The sequence below is a fragment of the Amia ocellicauda genome, chromosome 22 (genome assembly GCF_036373705.1).
Source record: "Amia ocellicauda isolate fAmiCal2 chromosome 22, fAmiCal2.hap1, whole genome shotgun sequence".
In the NCBI taxonomy this organism is placed as follows: domain Eukaryota; kingdom Metazoa; phylum Chordata; class Actinopteri; order Amiiformes; family Amiidae; genus Amia; species Amia ocellicauda.
Genome location: NC_089871.1, coordinates 16,730,024 through 16,748,186, shown reverse-complemented (window position 1 = coordinate 16,748,186; position 18,163 = coordinate 16,730,024). Strand labels below are relative to the sequence as shown.

Sequence of the window (18,163 nt, the reverse complement as noted above, 5' to 3'; positions counted from 1 at the left end):
TGTGGGGCTTTTACAATATTCGGTATTCTTCTTGCTCCCTGTCGTGACTTTTATCAGAACCTCCACATGATTTTGTAATTGCCATCTCTCTTTGGAAGTCCTACTATCTTGGGGTGCTGTTTCAGACCAGAAGTGCTGCTGTGTCAAGCAACATACACACAAAACTTCTGTTAGCTCTACTGAGTTGGGGTAATTGAGTTGAAAGGGAGGGATGTGATTTATAGCTGCACGCTTCAGTAAAACAGGCAGTGTTTGTTTGTTTTTTTATGTTTGTTTTTTTCCACATTACAGCAGCATTTTCTGATTAGACCTGGCAGTCCAAGTACCCAGACAAATTATTCATTTGCATGGAGGGTTGGGATAAAGCAGCCTAAAAGGGTCAATCTGAACTCCACATGAATGAGCAGCAAGATTTGGCTGTGCAGTGGAGACTACAAGGTTGTGGAGCATAAGAAATCCATGCCTTTAAGATAGACAGACAAGCTGGCACCCTGCTTGGTGCCAGTCCAAAAACCCATTGTGTATCAGTCATGCTTGTGACGGTCCATCCAAGATGAAAGGTGTACGGTTCACTGCTGTGCTGGCCCACAAGCCTTGACCTTTGACCAGGCAATGGCGACTCCTCGTACATCACTGCTCTGTAAGCCTCAAGGCTAGATCCTTTTTAGGCCTTCAGACACATAAAACTTGTCTGCATGTCGGGGTCTGCATCTGTTTTTATTTCAGTGGTGGACTTCCACAATTGACTCCTGGTAACTTTCCAGTCTGCTATGACTTAACTTTAATTGAAATGGAGCCTTTGAGACAAACATTCAGGAACAAGATTCTTAAGTGTTTTAAAAGCTCTTTGTTTGTTTGTTAAAATGGTGTGTGTTGTTGTTGCCAGTACTGGCTCATGCCTATCAACATGTAAAAGGTTTAGTCTAACTTACCTAGTGGGCAAATCTAAAATAAAGTCCCACTGGGGACTTGGGGATATGGAGATAAAAGTCTGTGCTTTGAAATTCACAGCTTATCAAATTAAGGCCCCTAAATGACAGAGGAGGATTTCAAGTGATTTGCAGTAAAGCGTCGACATTAAGAATTTCATGGGTTTTCATGCTTCTAATTCACAACAGTTATGTTCATGCTTTGTAATGGGTGAATCTGTGTGACCTGAGGTCGAAAGATCTGGGTTTGTCGTAAGCATGCTTGCATGAATTGTATATTCACAGTGTAAAGTAAAGAAGCCAGCTTAAAACATGCCCTATTCAAATAATTTGCCTTAATGTTAGCTCATTTTAAAGATAGATCGATTTCTGATAAGTATATTTTCATTTTAGCCCGGGATGTTTTTGTAGAATTATATTTTAACAATATTTGTTGGACTGTCACTGCTGAGGTCCGAGCTTCTCAGTGTGTATTACAATGTTGTGAATAATCTTAATTGCAGTCTTAATGCAGTTACTTCCTAGGCATTGAAATTTGACACAAAAGCAGTGTGCCATGTGGCATTGATACCTGTTAGGCTATCGCTTCATTAGCAGTTTAAAATCACCTGGTTTTTGCTTTTAAGATGAAAACTATAAAACTAATGACTGAATAAAGTGAAAACGAAAAACAAAATACTCTTTCAGTAGCAGCCTCGTAAGAAAAAAAAGAACGAAAAAAAACTGAAACCCTCCTTTTGTTACCGTTCTCAGAAATTTGCATGTGACAAAAGCAGCTAAGCTGTGGTAATTTTTCCCCATCAGCCCTGTGACATATGACGTTAGATGTTTTGGAGATTGGGAACTCTAGGAATATGGTTGGATTTCGTGAACCTATTTTGAGATATGACAAGTAACGTTTTCCAGAAAAGTCTGAGAAGCCAATAAGCCTGGCGTGCTGTGGTGGTTTTGATGTGTTCCAGTTTTTCCACCCTACAGGAACTTTGTGCTAGTGAAGCCAAGATTTGAATGGTATTTTAATGGCATGCCAGGTGTGCATGCACAGCCCCTCAAAATTTGGCGAACTATCCAACTTGTGTGAAGTCCTGAAGCTTGTTCAGCCTGAAATTGATCAAACTGCTACAGGAAATTAGGTCGTATTTGTTTCCCTTGAAAGACAAGGTTACATTTACTTCACTATTGCATAGCAGTTTCCATTGGTATATCCGGCTGTACATTACCTTTTGCCAGACAGTTATAGAATTTGAAAAATGCAACTTTGAAATGTATGTATCATATCCTTAATTTCAATATTATTATTGTTTGTTTGTCCATTGTAGGGAAAAGTTGGACAACACATCGTGAAAGCTCATTTTAGTTGTTCAATTATGTGACTGGAGTTATAAACTTTGACTTTTTACTTTTGACTATAGATTAACTGATTGTCTATAACAGGGTTGTGGTTCTCATCAGGAATAGGAGAGCTCATTTATAATGTCCCATTCCTGTCTCCCTCTCTCAAAGTCATGTGTTTTTGGGCCCCTTCACTGACTGACAACATAAGCTGGTCGGAGGGAGAATGTTATCATAGTCTCTGTCCTCACCCAACTCCATCCATGTAGCACTGATGAGGCAAACTCCCAAGTACCCTCCTAAAAAACAATGATTACAGATACAGTACAAAGCATTTACCATGATCACAAAAATCCTTGCAAGACCAAGCAAGAGAAGATCAACTTTTTTTGTGTACTTAGACCTACTTGTGGAAAATGTTTTGACTCCTTCCAGAGATTGATTTTGCCCTCAACCTCTTGTGATTTTGAGCAATGGTCTGGTAATCGGGAATATTTGGAAATTCAACCTGATGCTCTGCAAGACTGGGATAGGGATTGGAATCACTAAGAGTTGAATAGCTTTGCTTTCAACATCAGATGTAGTTCAGTTATTTATTTGAATCAGATCGCCCCTTCCCCTGTGCCCCATTCTCCTCTCCTCCCAAGAAATGGGAGTGTTGTTTTTTATCCTTTCATTAATTTAGAAGTTGCCTTTTATTTTCACAGGTGGTCCCTATTATAAGGGGGCTGCTCAGGGACATAAAACACATGTCTTAGAGGGGATAGCCATTGACGTCCAAACATTCATACATTCCGATAGACCTCCCTTCTCTTGTTTCAGTGTAACAATATGAGGGGCGGTGTGTTTTTAACCTCCACTTGGGAGAGGTAATGGGATGCCAGCTGTATGGAGAACCTGAGAGGTATAATGAAGTCAAGAGACTTCTCTCTTGTGAACAAATCTTGAGAAAATCTGTCCCAAAAAGTAATGCATGTGGTCAGACAAAACATGGAAGCACTCAAATAAAAATAAATAAAAAGAAAAACTATTAAAAAAATGTATTATTGTATGGCGTGCAAATGCAACAGGAGGCTGAAACCTCTTATGGTTTCATTCACGGAAAACACCATTGCAAAAAGTCAAAATGTCTGAAATATTCAACTGAATTTTGAATTTGGCAATGCTGGCGGGGACACAATGGATTGTGGCAGTGGGTGATCCCGAGATCTTGTAAAAACCGGCAGTGTCGAAGGAAGGCCTGGTAGTGTGTGGAAATTTGTTGTGAGAATCATGACCCTGTGACTCGCCTTCTGAAAATGGGGGATGGTGGCAGTGGAGTGAACTGGCAGGGTTGAATGGTATTTAATGGGCAAGGGGCATTCCTTAGATATGCTAAGAAACTGTAACCTTTATCCTTGAAAATTTAGGTGAATTGAGTCCATCTCAAAGTTAGGGACTCTACTGTTAGAGGGTTAATAATATTCCTCACAAAGTGAAAAGCACAAGGAATTCAGTTGGAAACATTCTTATTCTGAAACGCATCAGGAGATGTCAATAATATTGAATTAACTCGTATGAAAACAGGAGACTGGGTGGAATGGATGGTAGGAATTTATCTCTGAATGTCTACCTCCAGCTGATGAAGATTTGATTTCAATCTGGCACCACATCTGCCTTTCTCCTTCTCCAAGAGAGCAAATGTGAGTCAGGTTTGTGAAATCTGGTTGGGCATCAGGGACTCTCAGTATCTGTCTTTCAAGAGACCTGCTAAACATGGGGAGACTACGTGAATTTCTCAAATGAATTTGTCATTTGGAAAGGGTCACATGTCTTAAAATGTAACTGATGGGTGGACCACTGAGGTCTGGAATGAGCCATCTGACTTGATTCCCTGCCACACTTGCCAAGAATAAATTCCTTTTTCAACACTGGTAATAAGTTAACATGGCAGTAGAAATGTCTGATAAAAGGCTGCATTGTGCCATCTTTCACTTGGCCTTCTCTTCACATTATACTTTAGTTGACCCCCCTTTATTTCCTATTTTTTGTAAATCCTAGCATTATTAATCTGACCTTGTTTTTTTGGGGGCTGGAATTAATGTAAAAAAGGACTAGATGGAGTCTGACTCTTAAAGGACATGGTCGGCTGCTCTTCTAAAAGACAAATATATCACCTTGCCAAAAGTGTTGGGACAACAGACGGAACACAAAAGGCTGATGTTCACAATATATTTAATAGGGTGTAGGCCTACCCTTGGGCATAAACTCAGCCGCTGTAATTTTCTTAGTTGGAATACTGTGGCTCCCCCCATACAATTTATGATGCAGAGAGAGAGATACTTGATCCACTGCATTACACTCGTAGCTCTGTGACAGGGTGCAACATTGTGTTGGAAGGTGAAACTCATCATTCAATCGCATGCACGCAGTACACCATTATTCAGTCTTCACATATGCTGACAGTCGAGAGAAACCAACCTCCACGTAGCATATGATCTTTCTTACAGACCATTACTGTCAGAGGGAGCCTTGGCCTGGGACCTCACTTCTTGAGGTCCCTCCCAACACAAATAAACAGACATACATGTAAGCAATCCCACATCACAGTCCAAGTCCAAATCACATAAGCAAAAGCTCAATGCCAGGTCCTCTCAATGTTCACACTTCTTCTCTTTAGCTCCTTCTACAATCCTTGCTTGATGCAGGCACCGGCCAATAATGGGCACCCTGTGGGTCCCACACACTGCTTCAACCTTCAATTCTGGCAAGTGTAGTGCCCCTCCTAGCACCATGTCACAGTAGCTTTGTGCCATGAGTAGAACACGGCTTAAATCTCCCCCCACCTTGCACTGAACCCTTTAAATGAGCCACACTGCAATCTATGCAAAAAAAACAAAAAACAGCTGAGAGTCACTGCTAATAGACACAGAAGGATCTGAAGCTGTAAAGAATTAAGGAATAATGATGTAATTTTGAGCCACCCCCTTAAATTGCTTTGGATGAAACAGATCAGCACTTTGTTGTAATGAGATGTTACATATAGAGTGAGTTGTAAATGCTTAATGTATAAACATAATCAAAAGTAATAATGGTCAAATTACTTGTTTTTACTGTAATATATTTGCTAAACAGCTGAAATATGTTTCTATGATGTATCTTGGATGAAAGTCTGGGACATGTTGTAGATCTCCAATACCTCAGTCCTATTTCTCGATACCAGAGCTGAAATTCTTTAACTAAAAATTGGAGCAGATGTGTTTGAGACTGTATCTGGAGTAATAGAGGCTTATCTGCAAGGATTTCCACCCCAGCCCACATATTCATTCACTAGGAACAGACTTGAATGCTTGCTTGAATGGTTTTTATTTTTTTTCTTCCTATTTTACAACCTCAAATACTGGACATGTGCTTCAACATATGGACCCCGTCACATTAGGAATTTTCAGAGGAGCTCTTGGTTTGTTATTCATTCATTCCTTTCTAAATCCTGATGGGAGTCTTTGGAAGTGGGATTCCTATCGTGTCACATGATTCCAGGATGTACAACACATTAATGGCTGAATTTAAACTGAAGTTCAGGAGGAAAACAGCCCGAATCTCACGCCTGACTTCCGCCTTACCAGCATTCATTACATTGTATCCCTTCTCCACCCCAAACAACTAGTGGGGAGGGTCCATTGACCTTGTCCTCATGGCCAGGCCAAGTGAATCTAGACCAAAATAATCTCTATTTACCTTCTACGTACGCTGAGCTACTGATCCAAAAGTAATGAAACAGGCATCCCTTTTCCACTAATGGATTATACCAGAGGTTATTGGCTGTACAGAGATTGCTTTTTATTTAGGAATTTGAAGGTGCTCCCCAGCAGAATAATGGCCTGTGGCACCCAAATGAGAGTGTAACAATTCAAAGATGACCTTCTCCAGGTCCTTACCTCAGTCCAAGATGGATTGGAGCAGTAAATCAGGCCCCAGAGACTGAAACCGCTCTATCTGCATCTAAAACTGTGTGGGAGTAGTGGCGTCATATTCCTCCGGCCATTTATCAATAGGGCTGAAGCTGTCCTTAAAGCCAAGAATTGGTCCTACACTTCTGTTAAATACATTGCAGGTATATATTTTTTTCTATCTCACCTTCTATTTAGTACTTTGTGTTTGGTTCTTCCTCTGGAAACGTTTTCCAGACAAAACCCAGGAGATAACACCATGGTCTTGGAGCATGTGCCGCAGTGTTAGATAGACCGTAAGAGAGACTAATTAATTTGATTCTCCATGAACTGTCAGCAACGCATTTGCCAATAGTCCCAAAATGGCGCTTGCTAGTTCATTAATTTTTTATGAGTTTCAATTATACTATCCATAGTTTTCTTTCCCTGTTACTAAAGCAACGGGGATGAGGTTGTGGTGTCTAAAATTACTATATCTTCCTGAGCCTGAGAATGAAAAAGTTACAAAAGCATTTCATCATTTATATCTGGGCTACAGTAATGCTCTGAGTGTGCGATTTCATTAAATATTGTAAAGTTCATTGTATTGACTTCAGCTGGCCTTCCTGCTACAGAATGCTAGTTTTTCTGCATGGTGTTCTGCCAGGAGAGTAGTTTAAGATTATTATTTTTCCTGCTCCTATCAGTGTAGCTTTATTTTTTCAAATAGAGATCGTATTCTAGTTTCTGGCAGAATAAAGCCCTGTCCACTGCTTGTGCAGTCTACATAATTGAATTATTAGTCTGGAAAAAAAGACATTGGAATGAGAGCCAATGATCTGAAGGCATACAAAAAAATACCTTTCGCTTAACCATTGGTGGTAGCCTGGAAAGTAAAGATCCACTGTCTTGGATTTTGTTTGGGATTCACAGTTCCCAATACATATTATTAAGATCAGTGTTGGTTTTCACTACGAATACAACTGAAAATATTAATTTATATGCACTACACTATGGTGAAATACCATTCTCTAGATGTGTGTCCATATTTTTCTCTGCAATATAAATATACACAGAGCTATAGTGTCTTGAAGGGAGTTGGTGACACACGTCAACAGTGCTATCTCATAATAAGAATATAGCTGCATTTCTGAAACCACACTCTCAAAGGTATGATGATATCAGATAACAAACATGACAGACAATCATAGTTTTTGAATGGAGGATTATAATTATAATTATGTGAATGTATATCATATTATTGGTTGTCTTTCTAACTGCTGGGACTGGAAAATATCTGGGTTCTTTCATTTCAGCTCATGAAACATGGGACCAAGACTTTACATATTGCGTTTATATTTTTGTTCAGAAAATACATTAGAGGTCCGTCCCAAACCCTATTCTTGATGGCAGGTTTGTGTTACATCCTTTTTCAAACATAAAAACACCATCAAGTAATGAAATTGGTATTTGCAATATTATTTGGTCTTGGCCTTCTAAAGGTAAAAGCCTAAATCTACACTTGGTTTTCCTGGTCCTTTAATGGAAACTAATCCAGATTTCAAGTGGGGAAATTAAAAAGACCGTATCTTACCCACAAATCAAACCTCTTCTCATTGAATCAGGTTAGAGAAGGATGGTCAGAAAGCACAGTATTAGATGATGTAAACAAAGCAGAACCAAGATTTCTTCAAGTTTCTCAGAGGAAGCACTGAACTCTAAGAAGCCATCAATACTGAATTCCAAGTTTCCATTCAAAGCTGTTAAGACGTCAAGAGTCAAAGAGTGTGTTTCATCCGATGTAAAATGATGCGTACTGAAACGAATGGGAAGGGCTCAGTGTATGTCCAAGTGCTTTGCTGTGAAGGCAGGCTTATGTATATTTTTCATTCTGCTTAACTACATGCAAGGAAAGCAGACAACACCATGGAAATCAGGGGGTGCTGTCAGCTAGGGAGAGTGATGGAATGCAGAGCAGATTGAACTAGAATAGGGGGGGATGGGAGAGTGAGGGGAGGCGGGGGTGGGGGGGAACAAAAAGAGAAATCTGGTCTGCCGCCAAGCTTGTAGATGGGAGTAAGTGTGTGCATGTGCGTGTGTGTGAAGGGTCAAGGATGAGAGCGTTAGAACTGAGGGAGGAAGGAAATTAACCCTTTCCTGTCAGAGGCGAATTCAAGTGCACTTCTAACAGGCTTTCTCTGCTCTACCTTGGCTTTTCCTTTGAAAGTCTCCAGAAGTCTCTGATTGCATCTCAAAACATGGTCAGTGTGGTCCATAAAGCGCTCCAGCTTCAGAAACCTTTTTATGATGGCTCTCCATTGTCTTGTTCTTTCAATTTCTTTTCTCTCTTGGTTTGCTAAAAATGTTTGCTTTCTTTCTTTTCTCGGCAGGATGTCTGAGGCGTTGACACAGCAGGAGAGACTCCAAGCTATAGCGGTGAGTGATCGGCGTTCCCAAGACTCTTATTTATTTGTTTAGCCCCAGGAACAGCGCTCATCGTCCCACTATTCCTCACGTAGCCCTGATGCACAGTCCGGCACATATCGCAAGATGTGGGACATCTGATAACATCGAGGCTCTTTGCTTTTGGCTTATAATCAAGAAGCCTTGCCTTGTCAGAATGAGCAAGGACTCATGAACATAAATCAATGTTTTGTTGTTGTTTTGGTTCGGAGTTGGAACTGATTCCAGCCCAGGAATTGAAATTTGAAAAGCTTTTGTGAGCCCATCCAGGTTTTCAAATGGACTTGCTGGCTCTTGTCTATAAACCAATGCTCAATAAGAAGCTGGATATCTTGCGATTACACTCATTTGGGCTGCCGCTGAGCTGACAGGCGAATGGAGCTAAAATAGCATTTTCCAGCACCACCAGTTCAAATGGGTCAAAACAGCTGTGAGCTTGTTGGTTGCATATGTGGTAGCAAGGTTGTCTATTGGTGGATCTTATGTTATATGAAGCAGAACAGCGATCGATGTGTTATTTAAGAGTAATTAAAGTAAGTAAATGCATGGAAAGCAGCACATGGTGAACACTTTGGGTCTGAATGGACGGTGAGTCTGTGAGTTCTGCTGAAGCTGAGAGCAAGCCAGGCTTTCCCCCTGTTGTTACCATCCCCCAACTCACATGCACTGATGTGCCAAGTCTTAACCTACATTTCCTCAGCCCCCTCCACCACCACCACCACCACCACCACCCCCCGCCCTGCTGGGGTTCTCACAGTGGAGATCTGGAAGCGTGCTAGGATCAGATAGATGCCCCCCCTCAACCCCCCACATCGTAATATGATCTCCAGGCTTGGCTTTTGTTGGAATGTGTTAGTTGAAGTACTGAGTGTATTCAGCCAACCCCCCCCCCATCTCTATCCCCTTCCAATTCTAATCACATCCCCGGACAAGGCTAGAGGGAGGTAATGCACTCTAATGCATCCATTGATCGGTTCCACTAGCATACAAACAGACACACACACACACACACACACACACACATGCCCACACAACACTACATATACTACAGATACTACAGATCCACCCCGTTAAAAACAGAATAACAAATGGAACCTTTACAGAACTTTATTGTTTATTAAGCCTCTCTCCAACCATCTCTCTTGGTCAATCCGTCCCCCTATTTCTGCCCCCCCATTACATCTCTTTCTGTCTCTCTCTCTCTCTCTCCATTTTGCCATTTTAACTCAGTTCAATTCAATGTGTTCAATTTGTGCTGTATTGGCACAAATTCCTGGCCTCGTGTTGCCAAGGCTAGTATGCAGAAGACAGAGCTGGGAGTATATAAATAATGCGCAGCAGCGATGCAAAACAATCTATCTGCCCTTCCCCGGTTCTCCCGCCCCCCTTTTCTCCCTCAATCCATCAGTGACTCACTCTCTGTCTCATATTCCTTCTGTTCTCTCTCTGATGCTTTCTGTGGACCCCATCAGGAACACACTAGCCAGCATTCTGTCTATGGATTGTTACTTGGTCCCTCCTTGGACAACCCCAGTTTGTTTGTTTTTTGTGGAAAGGTATTCAATAAATGTGTTTCCTGATTCATCAGTACAATTAGGACAGGACCCTGCAAAATAGTTCACCTGAAATGGAGCCAAAGACTTTGAAGTCACTTAGTTTGACAAGAAAGAGTTCCCTGAGTGTATAGTGTTGCAGAACGTTCCAAGTACATTTAATACTAAAGGTATATTACGTATGGTTATTTATCCAACTGGGCAATGGCCTTAGACTGGTCTGGTTGTTGTCTGTATGTCTGTTGGTGGTAAGAAATACATTGAACTTGAATTAAGACAATAGATGGATTAATAAGATTACAGGTTTGGTTTCCAAGACCGGGTTTGGAGATGCTTGTTTAGCACACCTAGACCCCAAACCTACAAACCAGTTGTTTCTTTCTAAAAATTGGTTAGACATCTCCTACCCCAGGAAACACAAATTAGGCCATTCAGTCTTTCTCTCTAGCTCATCCCTTGGATACCAATGTTGCCCTCTGTCACTGGCCTAGCCTTATCTGATGAGCTGCACAAGAAACCGAACCATGTTCTGTGGTTGACTTACAGGCAATTTAGCGGAGCACTTAAATCCGTAGGATCAATCATGAAGAATGTCCGGAGAGTTTTAGCCAGTTTAATTTAATTCAGCAGAGGAGGAGAGCCGTGAATGTGCCGAAGGTGCTGTGTCAGCCCTCAAGAGGAGCCGTGTCTTACATCCTGCCTGACCACTTAATCTTAATCTCCCTGTATTTCTTAACCTACTCCCCTCTGGATACTGCTCGGACAAAGCCACCCATTTCCATGCAATGTTTCTGTGGGTAGGAGGCTTTAATGGAGAAGTTGCATTCAACAATGGCTGAACAAAATAAGATTAAAATAAGATGTGACACTACTAAGTCGAGCAAAATGAGAAATGAGGTTTAGGGTTGAGCAATCTGCTGGCGATGTGGTCTTCTATAGTGGTGGTATAACATACCTCTGATCATAGATTTTTTTAATTAATTTTTTTGATGAATGCACAACATTATTCCAAAGCTAATGCAATAATTTGGTAAAAAATTATCCTAGTGGCTGAAAACGCATGCACTTTACCGACATTAAGCTGTTTACAGTAAAGGGTTTTGGTCCAACTAAGTCCTTAATTGTTTAATAAGCCAATAAAAGTGTTAAATGGAGCAGGTGCCATGTTTCCACTGTCTTGAGAACCCAGACTCTAAAGATGCTGTGTCAGGGGAACTAATAGCCTAATAAAGCTTATCGGCAAGCGCTGGCAGTAGGATCGAAGCCAAGAATGCTGTTAGTATTTGAGTATTTTGAGTTTACTATAGAATTCAAGGAAATATGTCTGAACTGCCCAGTCTCCATTGAAAAGTTTGAAATTTTACTGCAATTTGAGTTCCTATGTATGGTTATCTTTGGTTTCTTTCCTAAACCTTATCTACCTTACCTATCTATCTAAAGACATCCCTTGTGATTCTATGGTTCTATGTCAGTGAAGTATGCAACCACTGTTGTCTCGTACTTTAACGAGACCTCAGGCTAAACCAGATCAAAACGTTGGCCTACCTGTGAATCGGAAATTACAAACTTGTACCCTGCCGCATTCTGATTAATCAGTAGTAGAAAATGACTTCTGACAATACATTAAATCATGATAGGGTGCAGGTTTGTACTTTGTGATTCGCAGGTACACCAATGTTTTGATGTGGTCTAGCCTTTATTGTACTTTAGCAGGTGCTAAGGTTTGAAGAAACAGGAATGTGGAGCTCTGTTGTCTCCGCATAGTTATAAATAGCTGGGGAGGGGGGTCTCTCTGTTGATCTTTCGGTTGATTTATATGAGATTATGAATATGGGAAAATCAGCATTAGAGAATTAATAAGAATTTGTTTATTAGTTATTAATAAGAGGCAGGAGTGTGCAGTAGTGGTTAGGGCTTTGGATTCCCTTGAGCATGGTACTTTACCTACATTTCTCCAGTAAAAACAAATACAGCTGTATAAATAGAAACTTGTATGTATAAAACAATGTGATGTATTGTAACAATTGTAAGAAGCCCTGGATAAGGGCATCTGCTAATAAATCAAATAATACTAATATATCAATGGAATAAATAGTTTAAAAGCTAAAATGATTCAAACTGATCATATTAAACCTCTTTGTAGGCTCATATGGAGGATGAACTTCCCATCTATAGATAATCCCAGTATACTTCACCCACAAATGAGCCATCCATCCTGAAGAGTGTGGTTGTGTTGAAACCTAGAGGATGCCCCTGACTGCATTGTTCTTGCTCTCCTGTAGGAGAAAAGGAAGAGGCAGACAGAGATTGAGAACAAAAGGAGGCAGCTTGAGGATGACCGCAGACAGCTCCAGCACCTCAAGGTAAGGAGAAGGGAAGTGGGGGGGCCATGGGAGATGGCACAGAGTCTGGGCATGGACTAGCAGCGCCATTGTGGGTCAAGCAGGGTTGGGTTCAGATGCATTTTCAAATCCTTGTCAAGTACATAATGTGATATATTGTAACAATTGTAAGTCACCCCGGATAAGGGTGTCTGCTAAGAAATTGATTAATAAAAGTCAAGATGCAACCTTTGAATAACCGCTCTATCTATGACCGTCCATCCATTCTGTTTAATGGGTCACCTTTTCAGGCAGAGAAGGTCGCGATCAAGTGAGATGAGTCGAGTTGAACTTGATTGGATTTAATTGGTAAAGGGGTGATTAAAAGTGAGAAGCATCTTGATAGGATTCTGTAGATGGTTCTTCGCCGTTTCAGTAGTCAAGGTGTTTACTGCCAATCTATAAACAGCAGTTTGAAGGACTTTTAGTCACATCCATTTTATTTGCTTCTTTCACTTAACTGTCCTTTTAGGCCTTGACACAAACACGCTATATCGGTCACAATTACTGCCAGGAGCTTGGTCTGCATTGGCAAAAGGGGTACACTGCAAGGTGTAACATGATTTTACAACCTAAGACATTTATGAACACTGTGATTGTTACATGCTGTAGCTGGGAGAGCCTGTAAAAGGGGTGTAATTGAAATCTTGGTGCTGCAGCAAAGGTCCCTGGCAGAACAGGGGGTCATTAATGTTTTACCAGCAGTCTCATCTCTGCAAGGGGGCAATATTAACATTTACAGCTGTGCATCCTGACCACAATGGGCAGCAGGGGACTTGCGTGGGGGCAGCTGAATGGACGACCGGATTGATGGTCTCATAGTTTGTGTGATGTCAGGGACCCACCCCTTTCTGCCTGCACACAGACAAGGGGTGTGGAGTTGGCAGGACAAGGGTTTAGGAAAGAAAGGATCAGACTAGCCCTTGAACACAGTTTATACTGTCAGTGCAGACGCAAGTGAGACATAGATAGTAAAAAGCTTTCCAACATTTTCTTCATCATTATTTTTCTTGTTTTAAGTTGTTGTTTTAAAAAAGGCAACTATAGAATACTGTCCTGTCTCAAATGGAGTCATCTTGTCACTCTAGAGCTACTTTCATGGGCTGGCAGAGGTTATCGTGGCTGGGTTTGCTGTGTTTTCTTAATAATTGTGGGCCAAATTGTGTCTTGTTTCCTAGCCATGGTCAGACATCTAAAGCTCAACTGTAACTCTGCTGTGATAAGTTAGGAGATGCTGAACCAAGTTGGGTAGACCATTTTTGGGCCACTGTTGTTTGTTTTTCTTTTTTTTAAAGGGACTATTTCCATTGAGCAATGCGACATTCTCCTTCAGGGACTTGATCTGTAGTTGGAAAAATGCAACCTACACTGGACAAACCACCGCAGCCCCCACACAAGATATCTTGTGAAAGGAAAAGCCTTATTGTTCAAATGGGTAGATAGGAAGCTGACTGACAGATTGACACATACAAAAAAAAGTTCACAGAGAGAGGACAGCTTCCTGTTTTGTAGTGAACGAGACTTCTTTCCATTTCCTTCAACCAGCGGTGGTGTCAGTTTGCTCCAAGGTGACAAATTCTTTAGCACACTTTATTTTGGAAAGCCAAACTAACTGCCTGTTTTGTGGATGGGAGACATGCTAAAGTTATTTTCTTTTTATAATTATTTAAGCAGTTAACGGTTACGTCTGTTGTTCGAGGCAGTGAAAGCAAAAACCTTAAACACCTCCAAAGTAGGCCTTACCTAACTGCAATTTTATGTTTGCTTTTTAAAAAAATGGGTGGATATAAAACTTCACAGAAAGCTCTCCTGGTAAATGTATTTTTCAATCCTCATTTGTGTGTTTCTGCACATGAATGTGGAGCATTGTCCTTAGACTCTTCCTAATTTGCAAATCCACAAGCAGAGTGGAGCTGGTAGTGTACTGATATTAATCTAGGTAAGGGACAATGGTTATTAGCAAGGACAGGCTGAACTGAGCTGAGGAAGATTTTTGAATACAGGCCTGGAAAGGGATAAAAGAAAAGTCCCTATTAGCACTTTTCAGGGAGCCAGACAAAACGCATACTAAGCACATTGAACGGCTGCAACAGGAAGCACTTTTCACAAAACAACCAGTTGTGGATATTGGGCTGGGGCTCCGAAAGTAGCAATGACTTGCACTATCCTGTCATTTACTACCGCAAATCCATTTCCAGTAGACAGTCGGGATACTCTGATTTCCTCTCTGCATTATCATATTAACAGCCCTCTCTCTCCCACAACAGTCTGTGACCAGAGCCAGCAAGAGCAGGCACTCTCGGCTCTACCAATAAGACATTCATATTTTAGAGAACTCATTTTAAAAAAGACACCCTATTTGTTATTTTCCTTGCCTTTAATTAGTGGAAAGTCCGATACCAGTTGAGCTTGAGACAGAAAATGTTGGCGTGCCACTGAATAAATGAATTAATCTGCCTCACACACCGATTCCAAGCGAACGGGTGTTTGTTGACTCATAAGGGGTGGCTCGTATATTTTTTGCTTTCAAGGGCAATCCACTTATGCTAGACTCCTCCTTGGGCTGGATGCTGGGAGTTATGATGTTGGACCGAACAAATCTTTTTTCTTTTTGCTTCCGAAGTCCAGAAGTCACTGGCTGGGATTTGTCTTATGTCAGGCTTTTTCAATCTGTTAAAGGAAAATAAAAATTTTGAATCCAGCTGTTACGCACAACTGGAACTTGGCAAAAGCAGATTTACACACAATTTATAATTTTTTTTGTGGCTATTTTGTTTTTTAAATCGTTTTTTATTGCTTGGAATGGCCTGCTAGTTTCAAAAAGCAGCTTGACTCCAAGAAATGACAAGCTACTCAAATATGATCTTTTGAGAGTGAATAGTTTGAATGTCATAAGCATCGAGTTACTTTTGGTTGGTTTTGAGAGTCATACCTGTAATCCATTTCTCTTATCCATAATCTCTTATAATGGCAGCAATCTTTGAAGTTTGATGAGTCCATACTATTACTTATTACTCTGACCATACATCTTTGTAACCCTTGTATCTTTGAGTTGTAAGTATTAAAAACACTAAGTCTTACCATTTGTTACTTTAAAGTTGTGTGTTTTTGCATTATTGCTAATTGAGGCTTAGATCCCGATCAGTTATGAAGGAATATTAAAGGGACACAAGCACAGTTATCAAAAAATATGGTTTAATGAACCTTTTATATTTTTATACCCATCCCCTGATCTGTGCTGTTCAAAAACTTTGTCCCAGAGTTCTTTTGAAAGCTCATGGTTGAAATGCATGACCCAGCAGAGGAAACCTAGGGTGTAGATTTTCTAGAGGCACTGTATATATGTTTATAAATCACATGTAGGCCTGTATTATGCCAAGTTGCTTTTGCTTTTTCAGAGCATTTATCTGCAGCAGAGTGATTTGAATATTGCAGCAGGCAAAGACAATCCAACAAACCTGTGTTGGTGTTTCAAAAGAATCACATTGCAAAGCAAATAGATATACTGACAAATTATATGTTGAGGTGAGTGGGACTAATGTTCTGAAGTATTAAAAGCATTAAAAATAGATATTAATTTCTCCTTTCTTGTAAACGCACACTGGCCCATAGCACAGAAGAATTTTGAACCAGCTTTCTTATGATTTGCTGCTTGTTGAGAGATGATCTTTTGGAAGCCTTCCATTAGTGCTGGTCGGCAGAACAATTGATCCGAGCAGGTTGTGTGTAGCGTCTTGGACTGCTTTGATGCATTCTGTTCTATTTTCGTCCTTCGATTGTGTACATGTGGAAGGGTGTGAGTGTGCCGTGATGTTTGACGGCCCTGTCCAGTTGCCAGAACCCCTCCTTGCAGAGGTCTCGGGGGAGCGGGAGGGTGGAGAAGCGAGATGTTTGTAGGCTGGGACGCATCAGGAGCGAGAAGCCGAGGAAGTGAAGCGAGAGGACAAAGCCGCAGCAAGAAGTGGCTCTGTCTCTTTCTCTTTCTCTTTCTCCCTGAGGTTAAACTGATCCAGTAAAGAACATTTGCCAAATATATTGAGGATGACCTAAAAGATACAACTGACACCTGATCACAGTGTATTGTATAGACCTACATCACCCTTATGTAAGTTTACCTGCATTTACAAATGTATTTTCACACTTGGTTTGACTGTGGTTTTACCATAGTTTTTTATTGGTTTCCAAATGGTTCAATGTGCCATCTACACTGTACCCTGAGTACACATTGGTATATGATTGTTCACATGGTCTCATTATATGATATATGGTGTTAACATGTTGGTATTTACAGGGGCCTTCACTATAAAGTACTGTCCAAAACAATGCAATACAACTATTGCATTATAATGCTAACCTCTTGTGCAATTTATGACATGGGGAGCTTGTCCAATTATTTTTGTTAGTATAGTACATACAGATTACTAAATTACACAATCCCAGGGCTTGAACAGACATTAGCATTTGATATATTTCACAACATTGTCTTGGCACAGGCCTGAACCATTCCATTCTGTTTGAGCTTTTTCATGGGAGGATGTCAGATCTCTCTACAACACACGCAGATACACTAGCACAAGGCATGCACACAAGACAGTTCCTCAAAGTCATAAAATCTTCATACATCAGTTATTTTCAGTACGCTTAATGTTCAGGCCTGTCTTCAGCTTCCCCTCCGCAGAAAGCCTGTTTAATTAAAAGCAGTGCACTTTTAATTCTGGTTGTTGAGCCTTGTTTAATTGGATTTTAGATTTTTTTTTTCTTTAAATATAAATTACATCTAATTTAATTTACATAATACTCAGCCTTCTTTCCATGCAAACCAGTGCTTCACACATCTGTTCCAATCACCGTGATGTTTTATGTTGGAGAGTTTAGTGTGTTTATGATCGCCTATTGCTAAAAAAACATAAGACATAAAAAATACATATGCAGAGGTCAAAATAAAATAAATGTAGCATAAAACGACTGCATACCAACTGCTTACAGGAGAAAGAACTGCTGGCTACTGAAAAGAGTGAAAAAATTAAAAAATCTTTAAATTTGCATCTTGAAAAATTTGTCTAAAATATGAGTTTTCAAGTCATATTATAAAAATGCAGGTCTGTGTGTAATCAGAGCCAAGGACTGACTTTTCCTTTGCGCAGCTGAAGTAACAGCTGGTAACAAATAATCCATCATCATTCAGGACCCAGTTTGCTCTGTTACCAAGGCCTGGATTAAATTAGGACATTTGATTTGCCAGATTCCAACTCAGAAATCTTTCAAGATTGTGCACAATGACAAGAAATTTCTAACCACTCAACTGCAAATTCTGTAAGCGCACTTGAATATATGCAATGCTAGTGCTCTCCTTGCTCTTTATTGTGAAAAGGCAAAGACGTGCAAACCATTTCCCAGATTTTAGGATACATAGAACCCGCACAGGCCCTTGTTGATCAGGCACTGTGATTGAGATATCTGCATCCCTCTGAATGTGACACGCACAGAGGAAGGCTAGAGGAAACGCCCACAGAGCTTTGACAAAACCAGGAGCTGTTATTCAAAAAACACCCTGCTGACCCCATGTCTAATGAGGTTACGGCAGCACAATGCCCCAC

At 40.6% G+C, this 18,163-nt stretch overlaps 1 protein-coding gene across 3 annotated transcripts in view; it reads left to right on the top strand.

The window, feature by feature from the left end:
- palm1a (paralemmin 1a) overlaps positions 1-18,163 on the top strand; it is a 58,666-nt gene that overhangs the window by 15,430 nt on the left and 25,073 nt on the right. For 2 of the 3 annotated variants that reach the window (XM_066696304.1, XM_066696301.1), the window contains exons 2-3: positions 8,560-8,605; positions 12,468-12,548. In XM_066696304.1, the coding sequence (XP_066552401.1) occupies positions 8,560-8,605; positions 12,468-12,548 (127 nt within the window). Of the gene's footprint in view, positions 1-8,296; positions 8,431-8,559; positions 8,606-12,467; positions 12,549-18,163 lie in introns of those variants that run through there. The other variant, XM_066696303.1, reaches the window with a different exon arrangement.